Here is a 27,390-nt window from a genome sequence, read left to right as displayed (position 1 = left end):
TTACAGACTTTAAAATTTGGTGCTTTTTGAATTACAACAATTTTTTATTTCATCTGCGCTGTCTGACGTCCGCGGCCCGTTCGCGGATTAGCGCTATGGGTTTGCTTTCTACGTCATAAATTGCTGATAATTACCTAAATTATAGTCGCAGTTACAAAATACCTATTTTTTTATGTAATTTATTTACTATGTAAAGTACCTATCAAGAAGTCACGGTTTTAACAATAATGTCCTTTGCCGTAGGTAATCTCGTAATTAATTAAACAGGGAGATTATTAGATACAATTCATACATTTGCATCTTTGTCTTGTTTTTGTTAACTTCGATAAATGGCTCAGTTCATTTATAGAAACTAAAAACCTTTAATAAAACTGCACAGATACAACACTGACTCCCCTAAACTTAAAACACGACTCCCTTCCGTATCGTCGGTTAAACAAACACTAATGACAAACATAAAAACTTTTTACTACTCGGCCACGATCCGCTTCAATCTATGAATGAGATTTTGCAGTAAACAATAACGCCTCGATCGAATCGAGCGCATTGTCAGTTGGCGCGCGCGCGGCTGTGAAAAAAAATGAATTTAATCATACAGAAATTAGTGTTCCACAATGGGTCTAGATTTAATCAATATTTATTTGCTGTTGTATGTAAGTGTTTTTATAACTACCCTTTTTATTTATTTTTTGTTAGAAAATGAAGTGTTTTGTGTATTGTGCCTTATTGGAATTTGTGTGACCCGTGTTTGTGATATTGGTACCTAAATGTCTAAAAGTTGAAATCATAGATTTATTTATTGAAGACAACGTTGCAATTAATAAATTACGAGCCAGCAGAAAATTTCGCAAAAAAAAAATGTGTGCCCATAGGTACAATAACTACACAGATTTTAGTCGACTTCAAAAAAAGATTTTGATTTTTTCGTCTGTATGTACCTACTTTTTTTTAAGTTTCCCGACTAGTTCGACAAAATTTGATCCGTCCTACTCGCACTCAGGGACCCCAGGGTAGTGCCATAAAATATACATTTTAATAAAATCGTTTAAGTAATTAATCTTTAAAAGCACATTGGAATAAGTACACTCCGTGAGCTCTTAAAAAACCTTCGGATTTTAGAAGCATGCTTCGGGTATAGACGATGACACGCGATCGTGATATGCGGTTCTGCAGGGCTACTACGAAACTCGAAACTCGAAGTTCGTATCGTAGCGTCCCTCTCGCTCTCGTATTAAATAGTATAAGTGTCAGAGGGACCGCACGACAAGAACTTCGAGTTTCGAGTTTCGTAGTAGCCCTGCTGTTCTGTGATCAACTTGAAAAACTTTTACCGTAAAAAGTTATGTAAAGAATAACCATTAGTACAAAATAAACCTTACTGTAATAATATTACGCTTTTTTATCTTTTTCTAATTTTAACACAATATGACTTTTTGTCACGATACAAATAAAACAAAATCAGCATTTTCGAATTCTTCCATCGTTAATTTAAATAGAGAACACCCCGCCTTAACACACTACTTTTATTTGTATGTATATAGAGCTGTTGTTATACTGTATCTCTTGGGTATGTCAAATGATTTTTTTGGTCTGTTTTCGTTTAAATTTTTTTAATGTACTTTTCGAAATCCCCGTTGCTTCTATAACTCGGTCTTGAACCTTATTAAAATATTTACGATCAACACTTTTCTTGAAACTTTCAGCTTATTTACAAAATATTTATATATATTATAAACAATTTCCCTTTTTACAAAAATACCCTGTTTAAGTTGACTCCCCATGGAAATCAATTTACGAAAAATAACAAACTAAATAAATATGTAAGTGGTGGTTTTAACTGCTCTATATAAATCAATGAAAACAAAACGAGTGCACTCTTCGCGTGATGGATTGCTACTTCTGCTACTACTGTAAATTACCAGTAGGTATACACACTCTCATCTATGTAAGTCAAAAAGACAATTTTCATTTTCTACTAACGAATCCTTCCTATTTCCCCCGAAACCCGAAGGTTTTTCTAAGAGCTCACGGATTGTACAGACTTTTTAAAACTACGTGATAAAAAAATCGCTTTAGAAAGTATTCAATTCAAAACGTTTAATTCAGATCATATTCAGAAATATTAGTTTACTTACATTACCTTATCCTAAGTTAGTGAAGTCAAGGATCCACATCTTACGGTACTTAGGTAGGTACCTAAGTAATTAATTTATTAAGTTTAGAAAAAAGAATGGTTCATGGATCTTTCTAACACAAGAGAAAGTATGCTACACTATTATGCATATCGATTACAATTAATAATGTTAAACAAATTCTGCGCATTCTTCGCCAAAAGTTTAATAAATATCAACCGGATATCGTGCATAAGCATAACTGGATAGAAACTTAAAATATCATCATAATTAAAATACTTGAACTAATGAGATGATTTAGAATAATGACAATAAGTTCAAACGATGGTGTAGGTGTCCATGAGGTAGTGATAATTTAACATCAGGTGCATGCAGTTAGTTGTGGTTACCTATAATTAGATAAACATGAGAGAGAGAGAGAGAGAGAGAAACATTTATTTACACATATTCGATACACATAAAAATACATTAGATGGAGAGAAAAAAAAATAGCATCGAATAGTATAAAGTGGACCTCACTCAGCATACTGTTACGGCAAGCCGCAACGCTGTTTTTCAGTGGGATCTACCTGGAATGTCTTCTACTCGATATTTTGGCTTCCTAAAAAAATACAACCGAAAGGATAACCTCCCCCTTTTTTTGAAGTCGGTTGAAAAAGTGCAGCGCTTTGCATTACTTATGCAAGTTGCATGATAAATCAACGTTGACGTTTCGGTAATATGAAACTACCCTTTTTACAAAGTTTTTACATATAAATAGGGTAATTTGGGTAGTTCAAAATACAAATGTCTTAAATTTAAATACATATTTGGATTTTTTAATTTACTCACGTACAAGTTGTTTCATGATTAATCCGAAATATTTCAGCAGGCAGTTGGGTTAGTTTGACTGAGGAACCCCATAAGTGTTTTTCAGTATTTTCTATTTTATGGTATTCACATGTTTTCATACATTTATCGCTGTTCAAAGTGTTGTTCCTATACTACGAAGTGCGAAATTCGAACTATATTTATTTATTAACTTTGGAACACAAAACAAATTGTAAACATGCGGTACAGTAATAAGAATAATTAAGGCAAGAGATCATTTTACAATTCAAACTGAAAAGAGCGATACAATTAAAACTTAAAGAAAAGAAAAGTATCATTATTATACTATACATGCATTTAATTAAACAAAGTTTATTATATATTATCTATAATAGGTACTATCCTCACACAACTGAACTGAGGATAATCCATAATTTGCTCACAAAAACATTAAATCTTGAACCGAATGTGTCTAGGTCTTCATGAGCACCGGCCAAAAAAACTATTATTTTTAACTATTAATATCGTTCAGTTTAACGAGTACGGTCTATTTTTAGGGTTCCGTTGTCAACTAGGAACCTTATAGTTTCGCCATGTCTATCCGTCTGTCTGTCCGCGGGTAAGCTCAGAGACCGTTAGTACTAGAAAGCTGTAATTTGACATGAATATACATATCAGTCACGCCGACAAAGTGGTACAATAAAAAAAGAGTAAAAAAATTTTTTACGGTACCTCCCATAGACGTAAAGTGGGGGTGATTTTTTTTCTCGACTAACTCTATATTGTGGGGTATCGCTGGATAGGTCTTTTAAAACCATTGGGGGGTTCATTTTGATAGGAACTTGTTTAAAATATGATAGACCACTTATTTGGCTGATGGTACACAATACGAAATTGAACTTTGAAGTGACAAAGTCGGGGTTTTCCAAATTTTTGTTGGTTAGGTTATGGGATACACTAAGCTAATTTCTTTGGTCAATTTTATTCATCGAAAAAACTGGCCAAGTGCGCGTCGGACTCGCGCACGAAGGGTTCCGTACCATTATATCTAAAGTTACAACCCCAGTGACATAACGTCTGTGACCACGACGTTTTAGTTCTCGTTCCCTTTCTAGTTTGAGTTGCCGGGGCTGAACCTGTTAAACAGTAGCAAAGCATACAAGTTTGTTGTATGGGAGCACCCCTTAAATATTTATTTTATTTTAATTTAATTAATTATTTTTCAAGTGAATATATATACAACTAATAAAAATCACAAAAATGACAGAATTTAGTTCTAATGTAACAATCAACATAATTTATTTCGCGTACATGAACAAAATCCGTTCATTACAATCAAATATAACCATTAACTTCGTTATCAGACATGAATGTTGACTTTTTAAATCTCCTAAAGTAGTCTTTGTTTCATACATTTTTGAAAAGGACCTTATTATTATTTTTTATTCGACTGTATGACAAACGAGCAAGTGGGTCTCCTGATGGTAACAGATCACCACCGCCCATAAACATCTGCAACGCCATGGGAAACAAACATAGGTACCTACAACATGTGAGTATAAAATTGATAAATTCTGGTAAACCTTTTCATTAATGTGTTTATGTACAACTAATTATTTTCATATTATGAGAGTGAGGAACGAGCAAGCGGGTCATCTGATGGGAAATAATCACCACTGCCCATGAGTACCGACGACAAAACAAAATCAAGGCGGTCATTGGTCCGTTGCCGGCCTTTTAAGAAAGTAGGTATAAGCCGTGTTCTTTTCTTCCCGTGGGTGTCGTTAAAGGCGACAATTTTTCTAAGGATGAAACTTATTTATAGGAAGAAACACCATGCCTAATGCATGGTGGGCATTCACTCGACTCGTCAATGTAATGCAACATAAACATTTCCTATGCCGACTGCAAAATAGGAACAAGTGTGATCTTCATATTCTTAATTTATGTTTAATATCTATTAGCTGGTCAACATACTGCGAACACGATTAAAGTCTTTATTTTTATGCATTCATTTTGCATAAAAAGTGGACTAACAAGGTCCAGTCCAATCTTGTATAATGATTATGCCAACGATATCGCCTATTTACTATTTGTGTACTCATATGTGCAAATTAGTAGTAGAGGAGCCCAAGAGAAGATTTTGGGATTAACTCAAGCGTGTCAGATGAACATGAGGGATACTGGCATGCTGAGTACCTATACCATATTATAAGTCCATATTGAGGTCCATCTAATGTGGTGTTTTTTTACCTACATTTTCGAAAAATTGTTTGCGTCTCTTCCGAATCACCAGTCTTATGAATGGGAGTATTTTTATATAGTGTAGCAAACTCCTTGGAGTTTTGTACTTTTTGGTGTATTTTTTGTAAAGTTCTTGTTTTGTATATTTTTCTTTTATGTGTTACTTGTCATTATTGCTTTGTGTTGTGTGGTTGTGTTTTCAAGTCAAATATTATATTTCAATTTTATCATATTATTTCTTCGTTTGCTTTAAGTTATTTATTACAGTCCACTCATACGTTTCATATAGGGTTCACCTAACATCCACTTTGAATATCTGACGCGCTGGAATTCATTTTTATTCTTTTTTTCTACCCTTCCAGATGGCCATGGCCACCCCCACCTATCAACTAATCTATAAAATCTAATAGATCCCCACGGCACTCGAGTAAATTATGTCATGGCATAGTAAAAGTTACTACAGAGCTTCTCAAAGCTGTACGCTTACCTGTACTCAGACAGCTTAAGAGGCTTTTCAATTCCGTCATTCACAATGGCACTACTCCGGAGGTTTGGAACAGAAGCGTGGTGATATTGTTCTTCAAGAAAGGCGATAAGGCTTTGAAGAACTATCGACCAATATCGCTTCTGAGCCACATATACAAGCTGTTCTCCAGGGTAATCACGAATCGTCTTGCGGTAAAGTTAGACGAGTTTCAGCCCCCGGAGCAGGCTGGGTTTCGTAAAGGCTACAGTACCATAGACCACATACACACAGTGAGGCAGATTAAAGAGAAGTCAGAGGAGTATAAATCTGCCCCTGTGTCTTGCTTTTGTGGACTATGAGAAAGCCTTCGACTCCGTTAATACCTGGGCTGTTCTGGAATCTCTGCAACGCTGCCGTATCGATTGACGATACATAGAGGTATTGAAATGCTTATATAGGTTCGCAACCATGTCCGTCCAGATCCGGCACTGTCAGACAGAGCCCATCCAGCTGCAAAGAGGGGTCAGGCAAGGGGATGTTATATCCCCGAAACTATTTTCCAATGCACTGGAGGATATTTTTAAGTTACTGGACTGGAGCGGACATGGCATAAACTCAACGGCACATACATTTCTCACCTCTGTTTTGCCGACGACATAGTTATAATAGCAGAGTCACTGCAAGGGTTGACTGACATGCTGAATAGCCTCAATGCTGCTACCCAGCGAAGTCTCGGAATTAATTTGAACAAGACCAAGTTTATGTTCAACAGTCATGTCATTCCGAGACCAGTTACCGTCGGTGGCGCCACACTCAAAGTTGTGCCTAAGTATGTACCTATACCTTGGTCAGACTATACAACTCGGTAGAAACAGCTTCGAGAAAGAGGCTAATAGGCGAATACACTTGGGCTGGGCTGCTTTCGGGAAACTTCGGCATATCTTGTCGTCAGACATCCGTCAGTGCCTTAAAAACGAAAGTCTTCAACCAATGCGTCCTACCAGTTTTAATATACGGAGCCGAAACGTGGACCTTGAATGCGGGGCTAATCCACAAATTCAAGGTCGCTCAGCGAGCTATGGAGCGAGCAATGCTAGGGGTTTCTTTGAAGGATAAAATCCGTAATCACATTATCCGACAAAGAACGAAAGTCACCGACGCTGTTCAGCGAATTAGTTCACTGAAGTGGCGCTGGGCTGACCACGTCTGTCGCAGGACCGATGAACGGTGGAGCTTAGTACACGAGTCCTCGAATGGAGACCACGGACGGGAGAACTTAGTGTAGGGCGTCCTGAGGCACGGTGGACGGACGACCTTAAGAGGGTCGCTGGCGGCGTATGAATGCGAGGGGCTGAAGACAGAGTGTTGTGGCGCGCCAAGGAAGAGGCCAGTAGTGGACTGCTGTGACCTAATGATGATGATGATGTCTCTGTTGGTTTTGTTTGAATAGACTAAGACGGCATCATATTTCCGTCAAATAAACTTAATGAATGGGTGGCGAAACAGCTCCTTAATTTATCTACCAAGTGATATTATATGATTTCCACATTTAGTCCCCTGGTAGTAGGTACAGCTATTTGTCAATCTTTCACTTTTTTCTAGGACGGTAGAAAGAGATGATGAATACGGTTGCGAGCGCCCCCACGTTAGACGACACGAACGCAGTTTAATCATTCCCCGACCTTGTTCATTAAAAAACTTTTGCGGGCATTTATTCATGTTTTTTACTGGTTTAAATTGTTATTCAATAGCCACAGCAACTAAAAAAAAACCTCGTATAAGAAGTTACTAGAATTGCAGGCACGAAATTCCTCAAATGACTAACCAGTCAATACCGGTTCTCATGTTTACAAATTGTCTTCTGCACTTATTTTTGTCCATATCAAAGCAGGGAAATAAAATGGATTCGACAGTTGTATTGCAATTTAAAGAGGGTCTGAATTTAAAATTAAATCCCAAACCTTTGTGTATGGTAAGGCTGGCCGCAGACGTACAGTCGAACAAACTCATGTACCGGGATGGAAAATTTTAATAATCAATTTCACTATGATTTCCTAGTAGCACAAACAAGGTACTACCCTGGTTCATTACATGGTTTAGTTTTTCCGACTGTAACTACAGAACCAAATTAAATTCCTGATCAGACGCCACCTCCCCTAAGGGTGGGCACAAATATTCATTTTATTTTAGATAACTTACTTATTTGACTTGAACGTACCGCCTCCAAAGCTCTGGCAATCATACGTCACCGAGGGTTCCGTAAAAATTTGTAGGTATTTATAATATCCAGTTTTGCTTATGGAAATTATATATGTATGAAAAAAATATCGAAATTAGCTTTAAGTGGTTTTTATTTTGGGCAATCCCAGTAAGGTAGGTACTATTCATACGCTCACAGACGAAAAATACTTAGGACGTCATCACGTCAGCTCAAGTAACCACAGGCCTCAAGGGGGCTGCTAAGAAATTCGAAAATCGAAGTTCGTATCGTACCGTCTCTCTCAATCTCTTATTAAATAATATTAGCGTCAGCGGGACGGCAAGATTCGAAGTTCGAATTTTGCACTTCGTAGTATAGGGCCTGTACCACTACCATGAGTTTACAGTGACCGCACTCGATAGCGACGGCGTAAATTATTTGTAGAGGCGCTGTACAATTCTCCATACAAATAATTTACGCCGTCGCTATCGAGTACGGTCACTGTAAACTCATGGTAGTGGTACGTCTAACACACTCAGAATCACAATCGTTTTCTCCACTTCTTTCTGTCACACGGTATAGGATGAGGGTAGAAAGAGATGGAGAAAACGATCGCGAGCGTCGGAGCGTTAGACAAATGGTCTCGGGGAATGGCCTAATTGGCCTCTGCTGAGTGCAACTGAGGTCATTTTCTAATCAGTTTTTTGCATAGTCTCCGTCTCCATAGAATGCAAATGTAACATTAATGATTAGTAGCACATCACATCAGATGGATGCGCCCAAAATATAATAAATAAATAAATAACATGGGACACTTCACACCAATTGACCTAGTCCCAAACTAAGCAAAGCTTGTACTATGGATACTATAGGCAACGGATAAACATACGTATAGATAAATACATACTTAAATACATATTGAACATCCAAGACCCGAGAACAAAGTCATTCGTATTATTCATACAAATATCTGCCCCGGCCGGGAATCGAACTCGGAACCTCAAGCTTCGTAGTCAGGTTCTCTAACCACTTGGCCATCCGGTCGTCGCAAAATGACGTATATCCTGTCATTTCCATGATATATATGATATAATTGTATTTGTGTGTATTAGGGAGATTCGATTTGTAGCATTCGAACATGGCGGATGTAGACGATATCTAATTTTGGTATTTCTGCTCCTTTGGCTAGTTGAAGTATAATTTTGATAGTGTTTTATGCGGCGATTAACCTTAACAGTGAACAGTTATCACAAAATTCTATATTGCTCTCGTGTCTGTCATTTTTTAATGCGCAGTGGTTTCTGGAATTTTGCTATCAAGCTGCAAAAAGTACAATCACCGTACAACGTGAAGAAGAAGAATATATTTATCTTTAATTTAACTGGCATTGGCCCAAGCTTTAAGGCCGCCATTGAGGGGAATAATAATAAGTATTAGGGATGGGCCGAAATTCGTTTTACATTCGGTTTAACCTAATTTCGACAGCTTGAGCTGAACTTCGGCATTCGACTGACATTCGATTAAATGCCGAACATTCGGCACTGGGAAAAAATAACTCATCTACTAGTACCATGGCAAGTACCTACTATTTCGTCTGAAATTAATAGAAAGCATGTCTGTCATATCAGTAAAATGTGCAACAAAAATGTAATAACCTTAGGGGCTGTTTCACCATCCATTGATTAGTGTTAACTGGCGGTTAGGTGTGATGCCGCCTCTATTTGTTTTGTTCGAATAGACGGAGACGGCATCACATTTAACCGTTGGTTAACGCTAATCAATGGATGGTGAAACAGCCCCTTAGTATAGTAAGTATCTAGGTACCTATTCTTTAATAAACATCTTGACCACAATTCATAAATTTAATTAAAATAAAACCTTTTTGGTTCACAATTTTCACACTAAATATTGAGAAACATTAAGTATTTTTTATCATTAAAAAGTGTTTTCGACAATTCAACTTTTATTTATAAATTTATTAGAGACATAATGTTATTGAACCGAATGTTCGGCCGGGGTTAGGATTCGGTTCAAATTACATTCGGCCCATCTCTAGTGTTTTTGTCACCATCACCACCAAGCGTGCACCTTGTGCCTGGCTGGTTCACATTATTCCAGTAAAACCAAACCAGTAGCATGACACTGCGGTGCTCGATCAATCTTATGAATGAATGAATATTGAATGAATGAATGAATGAATGAATGAATATTTATTCACAGAACATATGGTACATATACATAAGGTAGGTACAGTATTATTAGCGATCCGTAATATGTTCGGCCATCAGGCATGTGAAAATTAGAGATTGAAGACAGAACAGTAGATTAAAGTGTCACTCTGTCTCTGTCTGTGTCTGTCTGTGTATGTAACTCGTTTGGACTGAGACTCCGCAATGTATCACTACTGGCACGATTTTACTGTAATAATGTGAACCAGGCATTAGCGATAACTTCTTCTCAGCATAAAGACTGATGCTAATGGTAATGCTTTGAATATTGCCTGAAAGCCACCACTTCTTTGTAAAGTTACTAGAATGATCTAGCAGAAAACTAACAGAAAAAAAAATCTAATTTAATTACATTTATCTAGCAGCAAACTAATCAAAGCATGTAGGTATTATGGGTGCTGGACAACGGATAAAAACAAGTATATAGATAAATATGTACCAACTTGAGTTCATATAAAAATCTACCAGACCAAAAAAAAATTCTTTACATTAGCCGTGCATATTATGGGAACTACGACTCAAACCCATTCTAAGAGAAGGCCTGTGCCCTGTAGTGGGACGCGTATATAGGCCAAGTTGATGATGATGATGATGACACAAAGGTCTGCCTTCAGTAACTAATAACCATGATCCAGTCATCATTATCAACATATAGCAACATCGTAGTCTTATCGAGAATTCCAACGAAAACTATTTTTTTTTTCAGTAACGATCCCACTATTGAGCTTCGGCATGATCCAAGGCTGGCTCTCTCCCATGCTGGCGTCTCTCAAATCCCCAGACGGACCATCTCAGACTCCCTTTACCAGCAGCGACATCTCTTGGATGACTTCTGTAACTTACATCACGGCCATCGTGCTGGGCGCTCCGCTGGGATACCTGACCGATCGATTTGGGAGGAAAATCATGAGCTTGGTCACCATATTCTCCCTTGTGGTAAGTTTTATCATCCAAGTTAAGTATCAACGAAAATAAGAAGTCACAACAGGTAAATTAAAGGTACAAGGTTGTAGAAATAGTCACCAGTACCTAATCATAATGCGACTGGCCAGACATAAGTGCCGACAGGACGAATTGGAAATCCAGGGGAGAGGCATTTGCCCAGCAGTGGGACATTACAGGCTAATAAAAACAAAAAATAAATCATTATCTAACCAACTTAAAAAAGTTAAAAAATCCCCGATATTCTCACTTAAAAGTTCAATAAATATCTCAAAAACTGCAGAATCGATTTTAATGAAATATAGCTAAGTACCACACCAAGGAAACTCGCTTGCAAATAAAAAACCGCATTAAAATCGGTCTATCCCTTTGAGAGCTACGATGCCATGCCACAGACTGACAGAAAGACATTGGCATCAAAGTTATAACCCCCCTTTTTTAGTTCAAAAGGGACCTTTAAAGACACGTAAAATCGATTCAGTAAGAAATTTTGGCGCAAAAAATAGTTTCAAGTAGGTATATTAAGAAGCGTAAGACGCCGGAGGGGAAGGAAGGAGGTTCACTTTTTACATGTACATTTCATACAAAAGGGTTACCGAAACTAAATTGGCTTAACAAACTAACATAAAGCATATCCTAAACAACTGCAGCTACAAACAACATTTTGCAGGGCTCCTTCACAATAAATGAATAGGTATATCACGGACAGGGATGTTTGGAAATAATTCCGATCCACATTGGCGATCCCTTACTTACTTCAATAGCGAATTAACTATGTTAAATAACATCGTAAATCTTAAAAAAAATATGAATTTCTTGCCGGGTTTCTTTGAACAGAGGTTTTTTTGAAGCGGCAATAGATTTTTTTACATTCATAAAAGCTTGTTATATCTTAAATTGAATAAAGATAGTATGACTTTAAATGTAGACGGAAATATAAGGACAGATTTTGCAAAATTATCACAGAAATAAACTTTACAAACAAGTGAGCCTGTGAACAAGCTAACTAGTTATTATAATAAATGAAACACTTAACTTCTCCAAAAAGTACGTAGTATAACGTCTGAATCAGTACAGCATGAGTAAACTTCTTCATTTCCGACTTCCTACAGAACAACCTATACCTTTCCGTATAGGAATCGACCAAATTACAAAATAGACACACATTTCCGTGCCTTATTTTTTGTCCTTTTGTTCACAAGAATGTTTCCAAAGATCTGAAAGGAACAAAAGATCTGCTTTTTTAACACCGTGAATGTAGGTGTCGTCAACCGTGACGATAGTTTGAGTAGACAATAAGCTACTTACTTAAACTATTTCCATACTGCGTCTTCTTTGTTCTGTTAATTAATTACTAAAATCTTCCGTGGTTTTTAACACCCTTATAGGTATAAGCGGGCTGTTTTCCGCAACACCCTTACGATTCAATTAATATTTTGACATTTTAAAATATAGTTCCTTCGTTACTATAGATGATTCTGCCAATGTCGGCGTTGGAAAAGAACTATTGGTTATCCGTTGTACGGTAGCTTCAGTGTGCTTGCTGATACTCGGATGTTACACCCTTATAGCTTTACTTTTAAGGTAAGTTCTTGTGTTTGACATGCGATTCCCAGTGCATGACATCGTGTTGTCATCTTTATTGCTAAAGACCAAATTAATAATGAAAAATGGCCACTACTGGGACAATTAACCTTAATGAAGACTTTTTTAGGCAATTTTGTAACCCGTTTTGAATACAAGGTTTTTACCCTTTGTTTTTACTGGAAGTTGGTCGAATTTAACTTGCAAGATTTGATAACAGACAGACAGACAGACAAACAGAAAACGGGACAGAAACTAAATAAAAGCTTGTAAAAATGCAGTCAGCAAAAAAGTTTGTATTAAAAATGAAATTTTTACCAAAAACTTTTTAAGCTACTTCAGTTGACACTAGTCACAGCACAGTTACCATACTTTCCAAATAAGTACTGATTTCTTTGGTGGAGTGACGATCTGCGAAAGGCTGCTGGTAGAAGCTGGTTGCGTCTAGCCGAGGACAGGGCGCAATGGCGCTCATTAGGGTAGGCCTATGTCCAGCAGTGGACTGCTATAGGCTGATGATGATGATGACTAATTCTCGCTACTTTCTTTCAGGTGTACTGGAGCATCAAGCTCTGCAGCCTGGAGCCCTGGGCACTGATCACAGCCCGAGCCGTCGCTGGCTTCCCCTGTTCTGCTTGCTACATCGTGCTGCCAATCTACCTCAAGGAAATCAGTGATAAAGAAATACGGGGTGCCCTGGGATCTCTAATAATACTTGGCCGGTAAGCAGCTTTCTAAATTCTTCGAAGTCGCTACGCTCTAGACCAGGGTTTTTCAAAGTGGGGTACGCGAAATCCCAAGGATTCGCCATTCGACGGTAGGTAGGGGGTTCGCGACAAGATTTACCTAATGGTGGCTGAAAGACTGGCAAGATGTTTCTTACCTGTATTTGTTACCTTTTATTGAAATATATAATATACAGGGTGTTTGGTAGATGGATGGACATACGTATATAGGGGATAGATGGGGCCATATGCAAATTTGGGCCCAAAGATGTTTTTATTTTTTATTTTTCAAATACTTACTCCGTTTTCATGATTTAAAAACTATTTGATCCCAAGTGTTTTTTTATGTTCGACGACGTTCCATATGCAGTTTAGATTTTAGAGGGGGGGGGGACGCTCGATTTTAAAGAAAATTTGCACTTTAACGTTTAATATTTCGCAAACAAATCACTGAATCGAAAAAAAGTCCTGGCAACCCCCCTGTGGTTTTAAAAGACCTTTCCTATATTAAAAAATCACCCCCACTTAACTATTTTTCCTCTTCCTCCATTCTATACCTTTACCATTCCAAAAATGCATCTTTATATTTCAGAAACGTCGGCTACCTCTCCAGCTACATAGGCGCCGACTTACTAAACGTCAGGGTGATGCTGTGGCTGGGCTTCGCAGTTCCCGTCTTCGTGTTCCTCGTGTTCCTGGCCATGCCTGAAACGCCAGAGTTCCTCATCAAAGAAGGGAAAGTCAATGTAAGCTGCGGCGAAGGCGAAAATGTCCGTTAGATAACCCGGACCAAAAACAACACCAACTATAAAGGTCTCTAGACTCTACCCCAGGCGTTTTCAACCGATGTGCTGCGGCACAGCAGTCCGCATATATTTTCAGGTGTTCCGCCATTTGCCCCGAAGTGTATGCTGCATTGAAATCAAGAATAACTATTTTATATATAGCTTTTTGTAGTTTCGTACCTAAAGGTGTCAAGGTGCCCTATTTAATAAGCCCCCTCTGTTCGTTATGCATATTATGTGTATATTGTACGGAGCCCTCTACGCGCCAGTCCGACTCGCACTTGGCTATTTTTCACTAGTGTGCCGTGAAATTTTGATGAACGAAAATTGTGCCGTTAAAACCAAAAGGTTGAAAACGCCTGCTCTACCCATTACACCGTAAGTATTATAGCATATCATAAAATGTATTCTTTGTATCAAAAGGAAGGAATGAAGGTACCTTTTTAGAGTTCCGGAGCCAAAATGGCAAAAACGGAACCCTTATAGTTTCGCTATGTCTGTCTATCTGTCTGTCTTTCTGTCCGTCCGCGGCTTTGCTCAGGGACTATCAATGCTAGAAAGCTGTAATTTTGCACGAACATGTAGGTAAACTATGCCGACAAAATGGTACAATTAAAAATTCAAAATCAATTTTTTTTAGATTACCTCCCATAGACGTAAAGTGGGGGGCTAGTCTAGTATGTTTCCGCTGCTAAGGCTCATGTACAAACGATGTAAGTACATGTAGATTATCATAGAAGTAGAAGACGAAGATGTTGATGTAGAATACGATGAATAAGATAATAAAGACAGACTGATTTGCTCGTTATTCTTAAATCGTCTACTTTTTGAATCTGTTAAAAGTTACACAACCCGTAGCTCCTAAAGTATAAATCAAGATAAAAAAAAAATTGTAGGAAATTTTATGTACAAACTTTTATCTGAAGTAATCATAATGCTATTTGTACAAATATTCGAGATATGAGCTAAAACCTAAAAAAGGTACCTTCCACCCCCCATTACACCGTCAGCACACCCCCCACCCTTGAGGACTTTTAGTATGTTCATCTGGATACTGCAAGGTATAACTGTACCAATTTTTAAAACAACACGAGTTTTTTCCCCTGATTGCCCATATTCGGTTTTATTTGATCCTAGTAGTGGTAGTAGCAAAGGAAGGGTAACCATTAGGTTAAGTTTATATTGTTTACCCTTTGAGACACCCGGACCGAATCAAAAATTCGCAATTGTGATGTTTATTATTTTTGGCCACCAGGAAGCGCGGGCGGTCCTGGCTTGGCTGAAGGGCAGGTCGATATGCGACCGGGAGCTGCAGCTGGAGATAGACGGGCTTGTGCATCGCGCCAAGCAGAGTACCGCAGAGCCCAAGTCCGCTTGGAGCACCATACGTGAGTGACGCTTTAATAATTTTTATAAATATTCCATGTACAGTCAGCAGCAGAGGTAGATGAGCAGGTGCGGTGCTCAAAATGATCTAAACCTGTGGTGGGCAAACTTTCTTGATAGGGGGCCAAAAAGTGACAGATATTTTAGAGGAGGGCCAGAATTAAACTAAAAATTATTTTGTTTTGATTTTTTTAATCCCCTCACCTCTACTCTCTACTACACGGCTAGTTTGGATATCCTTTACCTGTGCATGCGTTACTTATTCTATTTTATATCAAGTACAGGGCAATCAAAATAATATTATTTATCGCGGGCCATATAGGTACATACTATTAATTTCGATGGTACGTCGGCGGGCCGGTTTAAATTCCTTGGCGGGCCGGAGTTGGCCCACGGGCCGTGCGACCATCACTGATCTAAACTCTTAATATCTTGGCAGTAGAGTCGTGTGTAGATCATTTTGAGCACTGTTACTGCTCATCCACTTCTGCTGCTTGAGTTTAAAATTGAATAAAATTATCGAAAAAAAAAACATTGTTTGACTTTTGAGAGTTTTAGGGTTCCGTGGTCAACTAGGAACCCTTATAGTTTCGCCATGTCTGTCCGTCCGCGATCAAGCTCGGAGACCGTTAGTGCTAGAAAGCTGTAATTTGGCATGAATACCTATACATATCAGTTACGCCGACAAAGTGGTAAAATAACAAGAACTAAAAAAAAATCTGGGTAGGTACGTAGTGGGGGTGATTTTTTTTCTCGACTAACACTAGTGTGGGGTATTGTTGGATAGGTATTTTAAAATCATTGCGATATCAAATTTACAAGGAAAATTAGATTGCTTAAGAATTATTAATAGTAAATAGCAGCCTTAGGTATAAATAAAATATAGACCAGACTTCTTATTTAAATCGATTTGGTAGAAAATCAGTTGAAATTTTGAGCAATGGTCTAGCTGACCCTGACCCGCATTTTGCTGGTTTAAATCGAATGCACAACCCAACACTAGATTTGTCACGGTGTAGCAATAACACTAAAGAAGCTAGAAGAAATCTTAATTAAGTAAATTTCTATTCAATTATATTCTTAGCTGGAAAGGTAGCTAACTTTTCCAAAACAAATTATTTAAATACCTAGTTTTTACCTCTTGCAATTTTTATTGGAATAAAAACTTACTTTATTAAAAAATATGAAATACAATGCATTTCATTTCTTCTAGATACTATGTTTTATGACCTACCGATATCCAAATAGAAATAATGTATGTTTTATTTTTCAAAAAAAGGGTTCGATTCCCGAACTGAGTAAAAGTTGTTTTTTAATGTATGAATGCACTTTTTCTACTTACTAAAATCGATGACATGGTTCCTAAGAACAGATCTTCGTAGCCTTATAGTTTCAGACTTTCCCACACGGACCGATCTACATGAACCACCCTGTATAGAGAAAATAGAGATGTTCAAATCATATGCTTTTTTTTCTTTCCAGTCCGCGACCCGATCACCTTCAAAGCGTTCGTCATAACCATCGTCATAAAGATAGCCCAGCAGTTCGACGGCTACCTCATAGTCCTGATATACGCGGGGTTCGTCTTCGAGCAAGCTTCCGCGTCCAGTAGCATGCGTCTCAGCGCCAACAAGCAGGTCATGGTGGTGGGAGCCGTGCAGTTAGTGGGCTCCATCGTGGCCACCACCCTCGTTGAGAAGACAGGACGGAAGGTGAGAGAAACAAAGAATACATTTTAAACAACAACAGCAAATAAGCTTTTTAGGGTTCCGGAGCCAAAATGGCAACAACGGAACCCTTATAGTTTTGCCATGCCTGTCTGTCCGTCCGCGGATTTGCTCAGGGACTATCAATGCTAGAAAGCTATAATTTTGCATGGATATATAAGTAAACTATGCCGACAAAATGGTACTTACAATAAAAATACAGGGTACCTCCTATAGATGTAAAGTGGGGGTGATTTTTTTTCTTATCCAACTCTATGGTGTGGGGTATCGTTGGTTAGGGTTTTAAAGCCATTAGAGGTTTGCTAAGACGATTTTTCGATTCAGTGATTTGTTTACGAAATATTTAACTTTAAAGTGCAAATTGTCCCCCCCCCCTCTACAATCTAAACCGGTGGGTGGAAAATTTGAAAAAATTCAGAATGGTAGTAAGTATATCAAACTTTCAAGGAAAACTATAACAGCTAAGTTTGCTTGAGAATTAAGGTCAGGGAGGGCATTTCCGTCATACTTTTTGATAAGTTCACTTTGGCTGGTCATAACTAAGATGATATTTACTTTTTAATTAACCTGATGACTTAAATTTTCTCATCGCACCGTCACGAAACACAACAGCACACTACACTCGCATTCGAGTTCGGAGCGCAACTAAACTTTAAAAACGGTTTTTTTCCCATTCACTGGCTATACAGCGCCATCTGTTTTTGTCTGTGGGTATAAAATGTTTTCTCTGCTTTACCAACGGAGTGAGTAAGCGTGTACTGTTGTTTGAATAGCCGCAAACGCCGTTAGACGGAAATGCCCCGCTGACGGATTTGGCCACCCTGACCTTATTAGCAGTTTAAGAGTAAATAGCAGCCTAAGTATAAAATATACCTAAACTTGGAAGATTCCGTATAAAATACGAAATCCTTAGAAAAATATTACTTAATTTTTTCGTAATGACTACGGAACCCTATTTTGGGCGTGTCCGACACGCTCTTGGCCGGTTTTTATTATGAGAGGAAGGCAAACAAGCGGGCCATCTGACGGGAAATGATCACCACCGCCCATGAGTACCAACTCAAGGAAATTGAAGCAATTTATAGATCCACATGTTAATACACTACTACGTAACGTTCTAATGAACGTTAGAACATTAGAACGACATTAGAACGACTGGAACAAGACGTTTTTCTCCCCCATCGATTAAAATCCTCAACAAATTATTGAAAGAAAGAAAAAAAACATTTTAGTATTTTTAACGACAACAAATAACAACCTACACCTGACAAATAAATAACCGCTTTGTGCGATCAGGCTACTACGAAATTCAAAAATCGAAATTCGTATCGTACCATCCCTCTCACTCTCGTATTAAATAATATAAGTGTTAGGCCCAGCACACACGGTGAAACCCAACTGCAACGAAACTGTACCTAACTTCTAGTTACTTTTGAGTTTCATTTGAGTTCATGCCATATAGACTCCTTTGAGAGACCCGACATGACGCAACCAGTTTGTTACCGGTTTGAAACGCCTTGCAAATCAATCGCATTAAAACCGGCGTGCAGCTGGGCTACTCCGAAACTCGAAACTCGAAGTTCGTGTCGTGCGGTCCCTCTGACACTTACACTGTTTGATACGAGAGCGAGAGGGACCGCACGACACGAACTTCGAGTTTCGAGTTTCGGAGTAGCGCTGCAGGAAACTCGTGTTTGCGTTTCATCGGCTTGGCGTCTTTTTCGGTGCAATAAAATGGCTGACGACGAAGATAAAAACATTAAATTTGTGTTGTAAGTTGACTTGTGCTCACACGATAACAATCCATCAATTTTCTATCAGTTTCTTGTAATTATTTGGCAGCTACAAACATACGGTACCTAGTTGATATTTTTCTCAATGTAGGGACGTATCCACACACTTCTTCGTTTACGCCACCTTTGTCGAAGATACAAATACAGAACCACAACTTCTTCATCACTTGAACTAGACATTTTGTACCTAAACGTCTGGTCTCGAAACCGAAATGATTGTGAATAATTATATCACATTGTGGTTGCCGCGTGTGTGGAAAACGATTGAAACTGGTTTCAAACCAATAATTTCAAAAGGGTTTCGTTGCAGTCGGTTTCACCGTGTGTGCTGGGCCTTAGCGGGACGGCAACGAACTTCGAATTTTGAGCTTCGTAGTATGGGGCCTCAACTAGAAGCGTGTCGGTCGCCGAGCTGAAAGAACAGATACTCTGCTTAGCTAAAATAGCAGGGCTGGATTTAAGGGAGGGCATCCGGGGCCTCCACAAAAGAGGGGCCCCCATAATAGAAACTTCAGATTTTTTTTTTCAAATTCCGACGAGTAAACAATTTTTTTTCGCATTAGATATTTTTACTTTTACCTATAGTAATATAAACAAACACGATTATACCGTTCATTTTATTTGGAAAATAGCTTTGGGGTGCCCACTCCCCTGTTGCCCCAAGGCCTCGCCTTTCAATCCGGCCCTGTAAAATAGTAGCAATAATAAGTATCTCTACTTAATTTTAATTCCCTTAACGATAGCGTGGTGCATCAAATCTGCAGTAATGACTCGCGTGTCCATTATTGCTGTCGTTTCATTAGCATTTGATTCTCAATGGTTCATGTTTACCGTAACAATATACCGTACTGTCACCTTCCAAAATAGTGCTCAAATTGAGCAACAAGTATAAAATGGCCAAATATATAGTGTCAAATATAAATCCGGAATATTTCAGATAAATGTTTGGGCAATACGGTATTTGACTATTTTTTATGTTCATTAATTATAATTTCGCAATACCTATCTTATAGAAAAAAAAAAATTAAGCTACCTTTACAAATAACAAATTTATAAAGGTTTTAAATTCAATATTATTAGACAGAGAAATACATACCTACTTGCATGTGACGTCACACGCAAGTAGCACCATACTTGCTGCATAGAGAAAAGCGTTTGAGAAAGAGACAGGTATATAGATTTTTCAAAAAATCATCATAAATCCAATTTTCAGCCGATTTCAGTTTTCTCTTCGCTATACACTGTCTGTGTATCTATATTTTCATAATCCTACTAATATTATAAATGTGAAAGTTTATGAAGATGTTTGGATGTTCGCATGTTTGTTACTCTATCACGTCTAAACCGCTGAACCAATTTAGATGAAATTCAGTACGCAGATAGTTTGAATCCCCGGAAAGGACATAGGATAGTTTTTATCCCAGAAAATTGCATAGTTTTCGCGGGATAGTGATAAACTTAATACTACGCGGACGGATTCGCGGGCAACCGCTATTAATAAGACATGGCAAATTCAGGAGTTGTCAAAACCGTATTAAACACCCCTGTATCCCTGCTTACTGACTTTCATTGACTTCAACGTTCAAGTTGGTAGGTACATCCCTTACGTGTACGGTTTCTAGGCCTACTTAAGAGTATTAGTGCCTATAGTTTAAGGCTCAAAATGAAGTCACCCTTTTGACGCCGTGCGCTTTGAACATCGGTCAATTTCAACCACAATTAAAAAATCGCCTAAACATTATAAAGTGATGTTCAATCTAATTTACCCAAACCCCATGTATATTTTGTGACCGAACTGTACTCGTTGCTCTATAGATACAATTAGATACTTAACGACGAATTACCGATAGTTACCAGCACAATAAAAGTAAAGTGGTTTATAATTAAACAGATTATGCAACAGTGGAACAGGATTTGTGACAGAATTAAGTTACCTGACCTACTTACTGGTATTACCGCTTGCACAAAATCAAAATCAAATAAGCTACAAATGGCACCATTTCACGATATGCCTAGGAATTTCGTGATCTGGCGGATTTTACGATCGGCCGCCGACATATATACTGTCTATGTATGTCTATGTACTCGTTTTGTCTATAGGCATACTGTATTTTTTCCCCACTTCTTTCTATCACACTGTATAGGATTAGGGTAGAAAGAGATGGTGAATGCGATCGCGAACGTCAGCACGTTAGACAATACGGCCTCTGTTCTTATATTTAGGGGCTGTTTCACCATCCATTGATTAGTGTTAACTGGCGGTTAGGTGTGATGCCGTCTCTATTTGTTTTGTTCGAATAGACGGAGACGGCATCACATTTAACCGTCGGTTAACGCTAATCAATGGATGGTGAAACAGCCCCTTAATGTTGTTCACCAGATGCTCCTAGTTTCGACCTCCTTCGTGGTCGGCTTGGGGATGCTGCTGTTGTCAGCGTGGTTCTACCTGACAGCGGCGGGCGTATGGCTGCCCGGCTGGATCCCGGTGATCGCCATGTGCACATGCATCTTCGCTGACGCCGCGGGCTTCCAACCCATATCGTACATCATCATCACTGATATGTTCACTTTTCAGGTAAGTTGGTCACAGCTCATTAGAGCCACCCGGCACCCGAGCAGCACCGCCTCGACTTTCGGCGTCCACTCGTTGTCGACGGGTGGTCTACGGGTGGACGCCGCGTTGACAACGAGTGGACCTCGCGTGGTCCACGAATTTCTTAGTAGTCACTATGGGGCGAGCAGTGGGCTGTCACTGTGGCTGTCACCGAGTGGTCCACTCACCGTCCGCGCGTGGCAACCTCGCGATTGAGGCGATCCGGTGACGCTACGGAGTCGATGTAGTGAGCGCATACCCATACAAGTCCATATGAAGAATATTAACCGCTCGAGGCGAAGCGGTGCTGGTCGGGTGCCGGGTGGCTGTAATGAGCTTGTTACCCTAAAGCAGATTGGCTAAATTTCACTGAGTATATTTAGTTTTTAGGTGGTTTCCGACGACAAAAGTAAACATGGCGACTATTTATAAACATAATCTTAGTAGCCTAGTGGTTTGACTTAATTATGCCCTCTCAAGTAGAGGGCAAGGGCTTGAACCTATGAGTTTTTCAGAATTTATGTGCAAAACTACATTTGAAATGGCCATGAGCTTTTTGATAAAGAAAATCATAGCATCGCGTATTCAATGGTTTGTTTGAAGTTCCCAATTCACACTGAGTGATAATGTTAACTGCGGCCCAAGCATTCTCATTCTAAGAGGAGACCTGTGCCCGTAGTAGGAAGTATACAAGCCAAGATCGTGATTTCACCATCCATTGATTAAATTTATTTCACGGATGAATTTGATGCCGTCTCTGTTTGTTTAGTTCGAATAGATGGAGACGGCATCACATTTATCCGTAAAATAAAAATAATTAATGGGTGGTGAAACAGCCCCTAAAACCACACCTTACTCTTTAAAGGAGGCGATACGTAGTGTGTAGTGTGTGCTTAAGCGCTCAATAATGGCCACGAAGGTGGATACTATGAAAAAAAAAACTTTTCTCAGTCGTTTGCGGAGTAAATGTCTAACAATTTGGGGCTCACATTTTATAGGCGATGCCCTGTTTGTAAAATCTTATTCCCTGAGCATGATACATATGTAGATGTTAAACTTAGTGAACAGGTTTTTTAGTTGACATTTATCCGCAAATTGAAAGGATTTTTCGAAAATCTCATGGAATCGGATAATTGTATGAGAAAATCTCAATTATGGAGTATTGTGTAAATATCGAAATCCACGCAGACAAAACCGCGGGCAAAAGCTGGTAGGTAATAAAACTTTAGCCATGTCTTTATTAAAACCATTGCCCATTTCTACTTCCAGCTTCGCGGAACAGTATCAACATTCGCAAACATCTTGGCCAAAGGAGCTAACTTCATCCAGATGAAGTGGTTCCACAAGCTCAACCAAGCCGTCGGCATCCACTGGACTTTGTTCTTCTTCGCCGTAGTCTGTTTCTTCGCCAGCTTTTATTCGCTAGTATTCTTCCCTGAGACCAAGCGGAAGTCTATAGAGGAAATATACTCTGAATTAGCTGGGAAGAAGAATAAGAGTAGTAGCAATGCTTAAGACGCTATGAGAGTAAAGACTAACCCCCTTTTTCACCATCCATTGATTTAATTTATTTGACGGATAAATGTGAAGCCGTCTCTGTTTGCTTCGTTCGAATAGACGGAGACGGCATCAGAATTATCCGTCAAATAAAATTAATCAATGGGTCGTGAAACAGCCCCTAAAGAGCGTATTACTGGAGTAGACCGCAATTGTGTTGTTTAATCCGTCAGTTGGATTATCAGAAATATTTGACTCGTAATTTTTCTTTTATCAATCAAACAATAGTATATTGTACAACAATAGCATAAAACGAGCCATGTTACCCGAGGCGTTCATATACCCACCCGAGCCAATACGGCGAGGGTGGATAGACACGACGAGGGGAAAATGGGTTTGATGCTCGAGTTTTACACTGCTTTTCACGATTGAGAGGAAATTAAATAGCAAGAGTTGAAACAATTGTTCACTTACTAGGTACATTTCAGTTTTCATGCATTGCTATATAATTATAATTTATTTTTTATTCATTTATTTTGATTGATTTGATTGATTTTTAGTTATACATAAAATAAAAATGATTAAAATAATATATAGAAACTTTTGAAACCTGATTATCTTGGTCTTACAGGAAATTTTACTTTATCCACCAGATCGTAAAAAGGAATTTTATGTCGTTCCTGGGTTCGATTCCCAGTGATGGTCTTATTTTTCTGTTTTTTCTGTGCATCTATATTTCAGTTTGTATTTTCAATTTAGGTTTTACGGGATGACCGTAAAAGTAAAAATTTGGAATTGAATTAAAAAATACAAAAAGATTCCAAAAAACCAATCTTAATTTGATTGCTTAGTAACGATATCTCTTGTCCGGGTGAGCGGTTAGTTCCAATGGAGTGCCGAAAAAGCTTCTCGATGAGGGCTACGGCATAGATGTCGCTAGCGTCACTGCTTAAGTGACTAAGTAAGAAACAAACAAGCTGAGATATGAGGTGCATAGGGGAAATTCGTGTCGGTACCGTTGACCATCAGTGGTGTAGCGGTATAGCACGCGGTACGGATTACCGAGGACCTGGGTTCGATTCCCAGTGATGGTCTTATTTTTCTGTTTTTTCTGTGCATCTATATTTCAGTTTGTATTTTCAATTTAGGTTTTACGGGATGACCGTAAAAGTAAAAATTTGGAATTGAATTAAAAAATACAAAAAGATTCCAAAAAACCAATCTGAATTTTATGTCGCCTAGATTCAGCATAAATACCAACATTACGAGCATGAGAAGTGAAAAAATTACAAAGATGAAGCGCGTCAAATTTTTGGATTAAGGAATGGTGACGTCACGTCACTTTTTAGCACGCAAAACTTTTACAGACTATATCTTTATTTCCAGTATTTTCTGATAATCTAACGACATTGCTTATTTCATTTCAAACTCAAAGATACACTTCAGGGAACAACGATCAAGACGCCGTCCATTATTCACGTGAGGTTCGAAAGGGGGGAGGAGGGGTTCGGAATAAATCACGATACATCACAAGGGGGGAGGGGGGGTGTTGTGAGAATAATCACGTTATTTATTTTCTGTCTGGCTAATCCGTGTTCCGAAGATAACGTCCATTAAATATGTTTACTTATGTATAATAAGATTATTCTTTATACCTGTATTTTAATTAAAGATAATATTCTGAATTTTTAAAGATAATTTTGTACAAAAAAAATACACGTGATACAATACAATACAAATATTCTTTATTGCACACCATAAACACTTAGATTCAGGGTAGACCAATAGGCGGTCTCATCGCTTAAAAGCGATCTCTTGCAGACAACCATTTGGGTAAGGGGGGGGGGGGGTTCTCGTAACTCATAACCCTCACCACGTATCACCAGGAGGGGTGGGGGTTAAATAGTTGCTAAAAAACATCACGTGATTAATGGACGGCCCTTAACTAGGAAAAAATGCTTTAATTACGGATTTGAGTCGTGACATTGGTATGGCATTGAATAAATAATTAGGTACTTATAAAGGTTGTAAATTGTAATAATTAAATGAAACAAATTCGAGTGCCTTATTAAACAATAATAGCAACATTATTCAATTGGTACACAAACTAGTTTGCTAATATCTTTCGGAACTCGAAACAAATGATCATTTCTTTTTCTTTCTCATTTGAATCCTCAGGAAAATGAAGAAAACCGACGAGTCCCGAGCGACGTTAACATTGTGGTTGAACAGTTGAGTTCATAAACTTGTAAGCAAAAATTAGATCAAAATATCTGAACACGCTTCTAACTAGGCCGTTAACAATATAGTCGTGTTCAGATATTTTTGATCAAAATTTTGCTCACAAGTTTATGAAGTCGACTGTAATGTATGAGTGTCTGAAGAAATTTTATGTAGGTATTAACATTACATACTAGTACTAATGGTAGGTAAGTATTTTAGACTTATTAGGCAAGAAATCTTTCAATGGGATGTTCTTTATAAATGTGTACATACGAAGATTGGATTAACTATTAAAAGCTAAATAATAGTAAGTAAGTAGCATTAAAATATTATAAATGCTATAATTTATTATAATACAGGTAGAGCATCAAATATAAAATAATAATATCGGGTTTTTTTATTTCTGCAAAACTATATATTGACGCAACTAAACTATAGGTATTAATATTTTTATTGTTTTAAACTCCTAGCTTGTACCTGGTTTAAATATTGCAAATGAGATGTTGTAAAATAATGCAAGTAGTTAAGTTTTATAAAAAATATTATAATAATGCAGCAATTAGATTTTTTTGTTTGATTTTGCCTTTTGTCTTTATGTAGATGGTACATTTTATTATTTTACAAGACTTGTGCTTATATTATAAGTGGCTCCATATTGTACTAACCCTATCGAAAATAGATTTTAATAAGTCATAGAAATAATTGGAAACGTTCTTAATAAACTATTGCGATATAATAATCGCAATAAACCTATATTATTTTATTGAACAATAAATGGCACGAGTTAGTATAATACTAAATAATATTACTTTCCTAATAAATTTAATTATTTAACTATATTTATAATATATTCAGTAAAACACTTATAGTACTTGAATTACACTTTAGCTAGGGAGCTGTGCTTGCATGCATACAATACATGGGAATGTGTGTGTTTACCCTACATCAATCACTTTTTATTATGAAAAGCAAGAGAGTTCTACCCACTTAATTATAATGTACAGGTACATGACATTTTATAAGCACAGGTTTTCTTTGATCAAAAATGAAACTGTTAGGTGTATATAGGATAATTATTGACAATATCAATGATGTCAAGTCAGAATTGCCTTTTTTCTGACGATTTAGTGCGCTAATAAATATTAGAGTGTATATTTAAAATTGAGTGGATTTCAAAATGTTCAACTCAACATAACACCGGTACCGAATAAAAAATATCTAGTATAAAACATTTCGTTACGCAGCAGACAGTAGGTTCCTAAAAAAATATACATCATTAGTCCGACAGTTAGGTTATCAAAAGTATTGGACACACATTTTTTTTCTTTTTGTCAATAATTTAAACAAAAAGTTATGAAGTGTTAACTCTGATTACTCTGAATCTTATACTCACCTACAGCACTATCGGGTACGATTTAAGATGATTGTAGATTAGAAACAAAACAATATTTACCCCCTATTTCACCAATCATTGATTAAATTTATTTGACGGATAAATGTGATGCTGTCTCTGTTTGTTTTGTTCGAATAGACGGAGACGGCATCGCATTTATCCGTCAAATAAAATTAATCAATCGGTGGTGAAACAGCCAAAGCCTACGTGTCTTTAATTTATTAGAGATCTTCACTATATCAATGTCAAAAACGAAGTGAGTATTCAAAACGAACGCATTCACTTTTTACCTAATAGTTCGTTATATATAATATAAAGTGGGCGGACGACGGATGCAATTTAAGTCAAAATCGTGTCGAACAATATACGTAATATGGATATGACTACAATTGGTTTAAAAAAGAGAACATATTTGAAAAATAGTTGGATAATTTTATTGTTGTAGTAAATAATCGTATTTTTTCTATATTACATATATTCAGTGCATTAATTTTATAGTTCACTATCCACTTATGTAGGGGAAAATTACCTCTTTACATCTACTGATGTAAGTGGTACGTATTTGTAAAGTGATACTTCACCATTATTAGGAAGATATCACCATCAGTCAAATTTCTATACTTTTTTACACAAAAATCGAAGTTTAATAAAAGTGTTATCCA

General features: G+C 37.7%; 1 protein-coding gene across 1 annotated transcript; it reads left to right on the top strand.

Annotated features, from left to right (window-relative positions):
* Nucleotides 1-482: 482 nt before the first annotated feature.
* On the top strand, nt 483-26,673 carry LOC141441689 (facilitated trehalose transporter Tret1-like). Its single transcript, XM_074106497.1, has 8 exons — nt 483-653; nt 10,787-11,016; nt 13,159-13,328; nt 13,924-14,077; nt 15,372-15,504; nt 16,985-17,214; nt 21,403-21,597; nt 22,885-26,673. The coding sequence occupies exons 1-8, from the start codon at nt 581-583 to the stop codon at nt 23,128-23,130; spliced, it is 1,431 nt and encodes a 476-aa protein (XP_073962598.1). The 5' UTR covers nt 483-580; the 3' UTR covers nt 23,131-26,673.
* The last annotated feature ends 717 nt before the right edge of the window (nt 26,674-27,390 follow it).

This window comes from Choristoneura fumiferana, chromosome 24 (genome assembly GCF_025370935.1).
Source record: "Choristoneura fumiferana chromosome 24, NRCan_CFum_1, whole genome shotgun sequence".
Classification (NCBI taxonomy): Eukaryota; Metazoa; Arthropoda; class Insecta; order Lepidoptera; family Tortricidae; genus Choristoneura; species Choristoneura fumiferana.
The sequence above is the reverse complement of the archived record's forward strand: the minus strand, read 5'-3'. Positions and strand labels throughout refer to the sequence as shown.

Bases quoted from the DNA above. Each gene is read 5' to 3' on its own strand.
- LOC141441689 (XM_074106497.1), top strand. From the start codon at position 581: ATGAATTTAATCATACAGAAATTAGTGTTCCACAATGGGTCTAGATTT. The intron at 13,329-13,923 runs GTAAGCAGCTTT...TTTATATTTCAG, and splicing joins TCTCTAATAATACTTGGCCG to AAACGTCGGCTACCTCTCCA. The intron at 17,215-21,402 runs GTGAGAGAAACA...GTTGTTCACCAG, and splicing joins TTGAGAAGACAGGACGGAAG to ATGCTCCTAGTTTCGACCTC.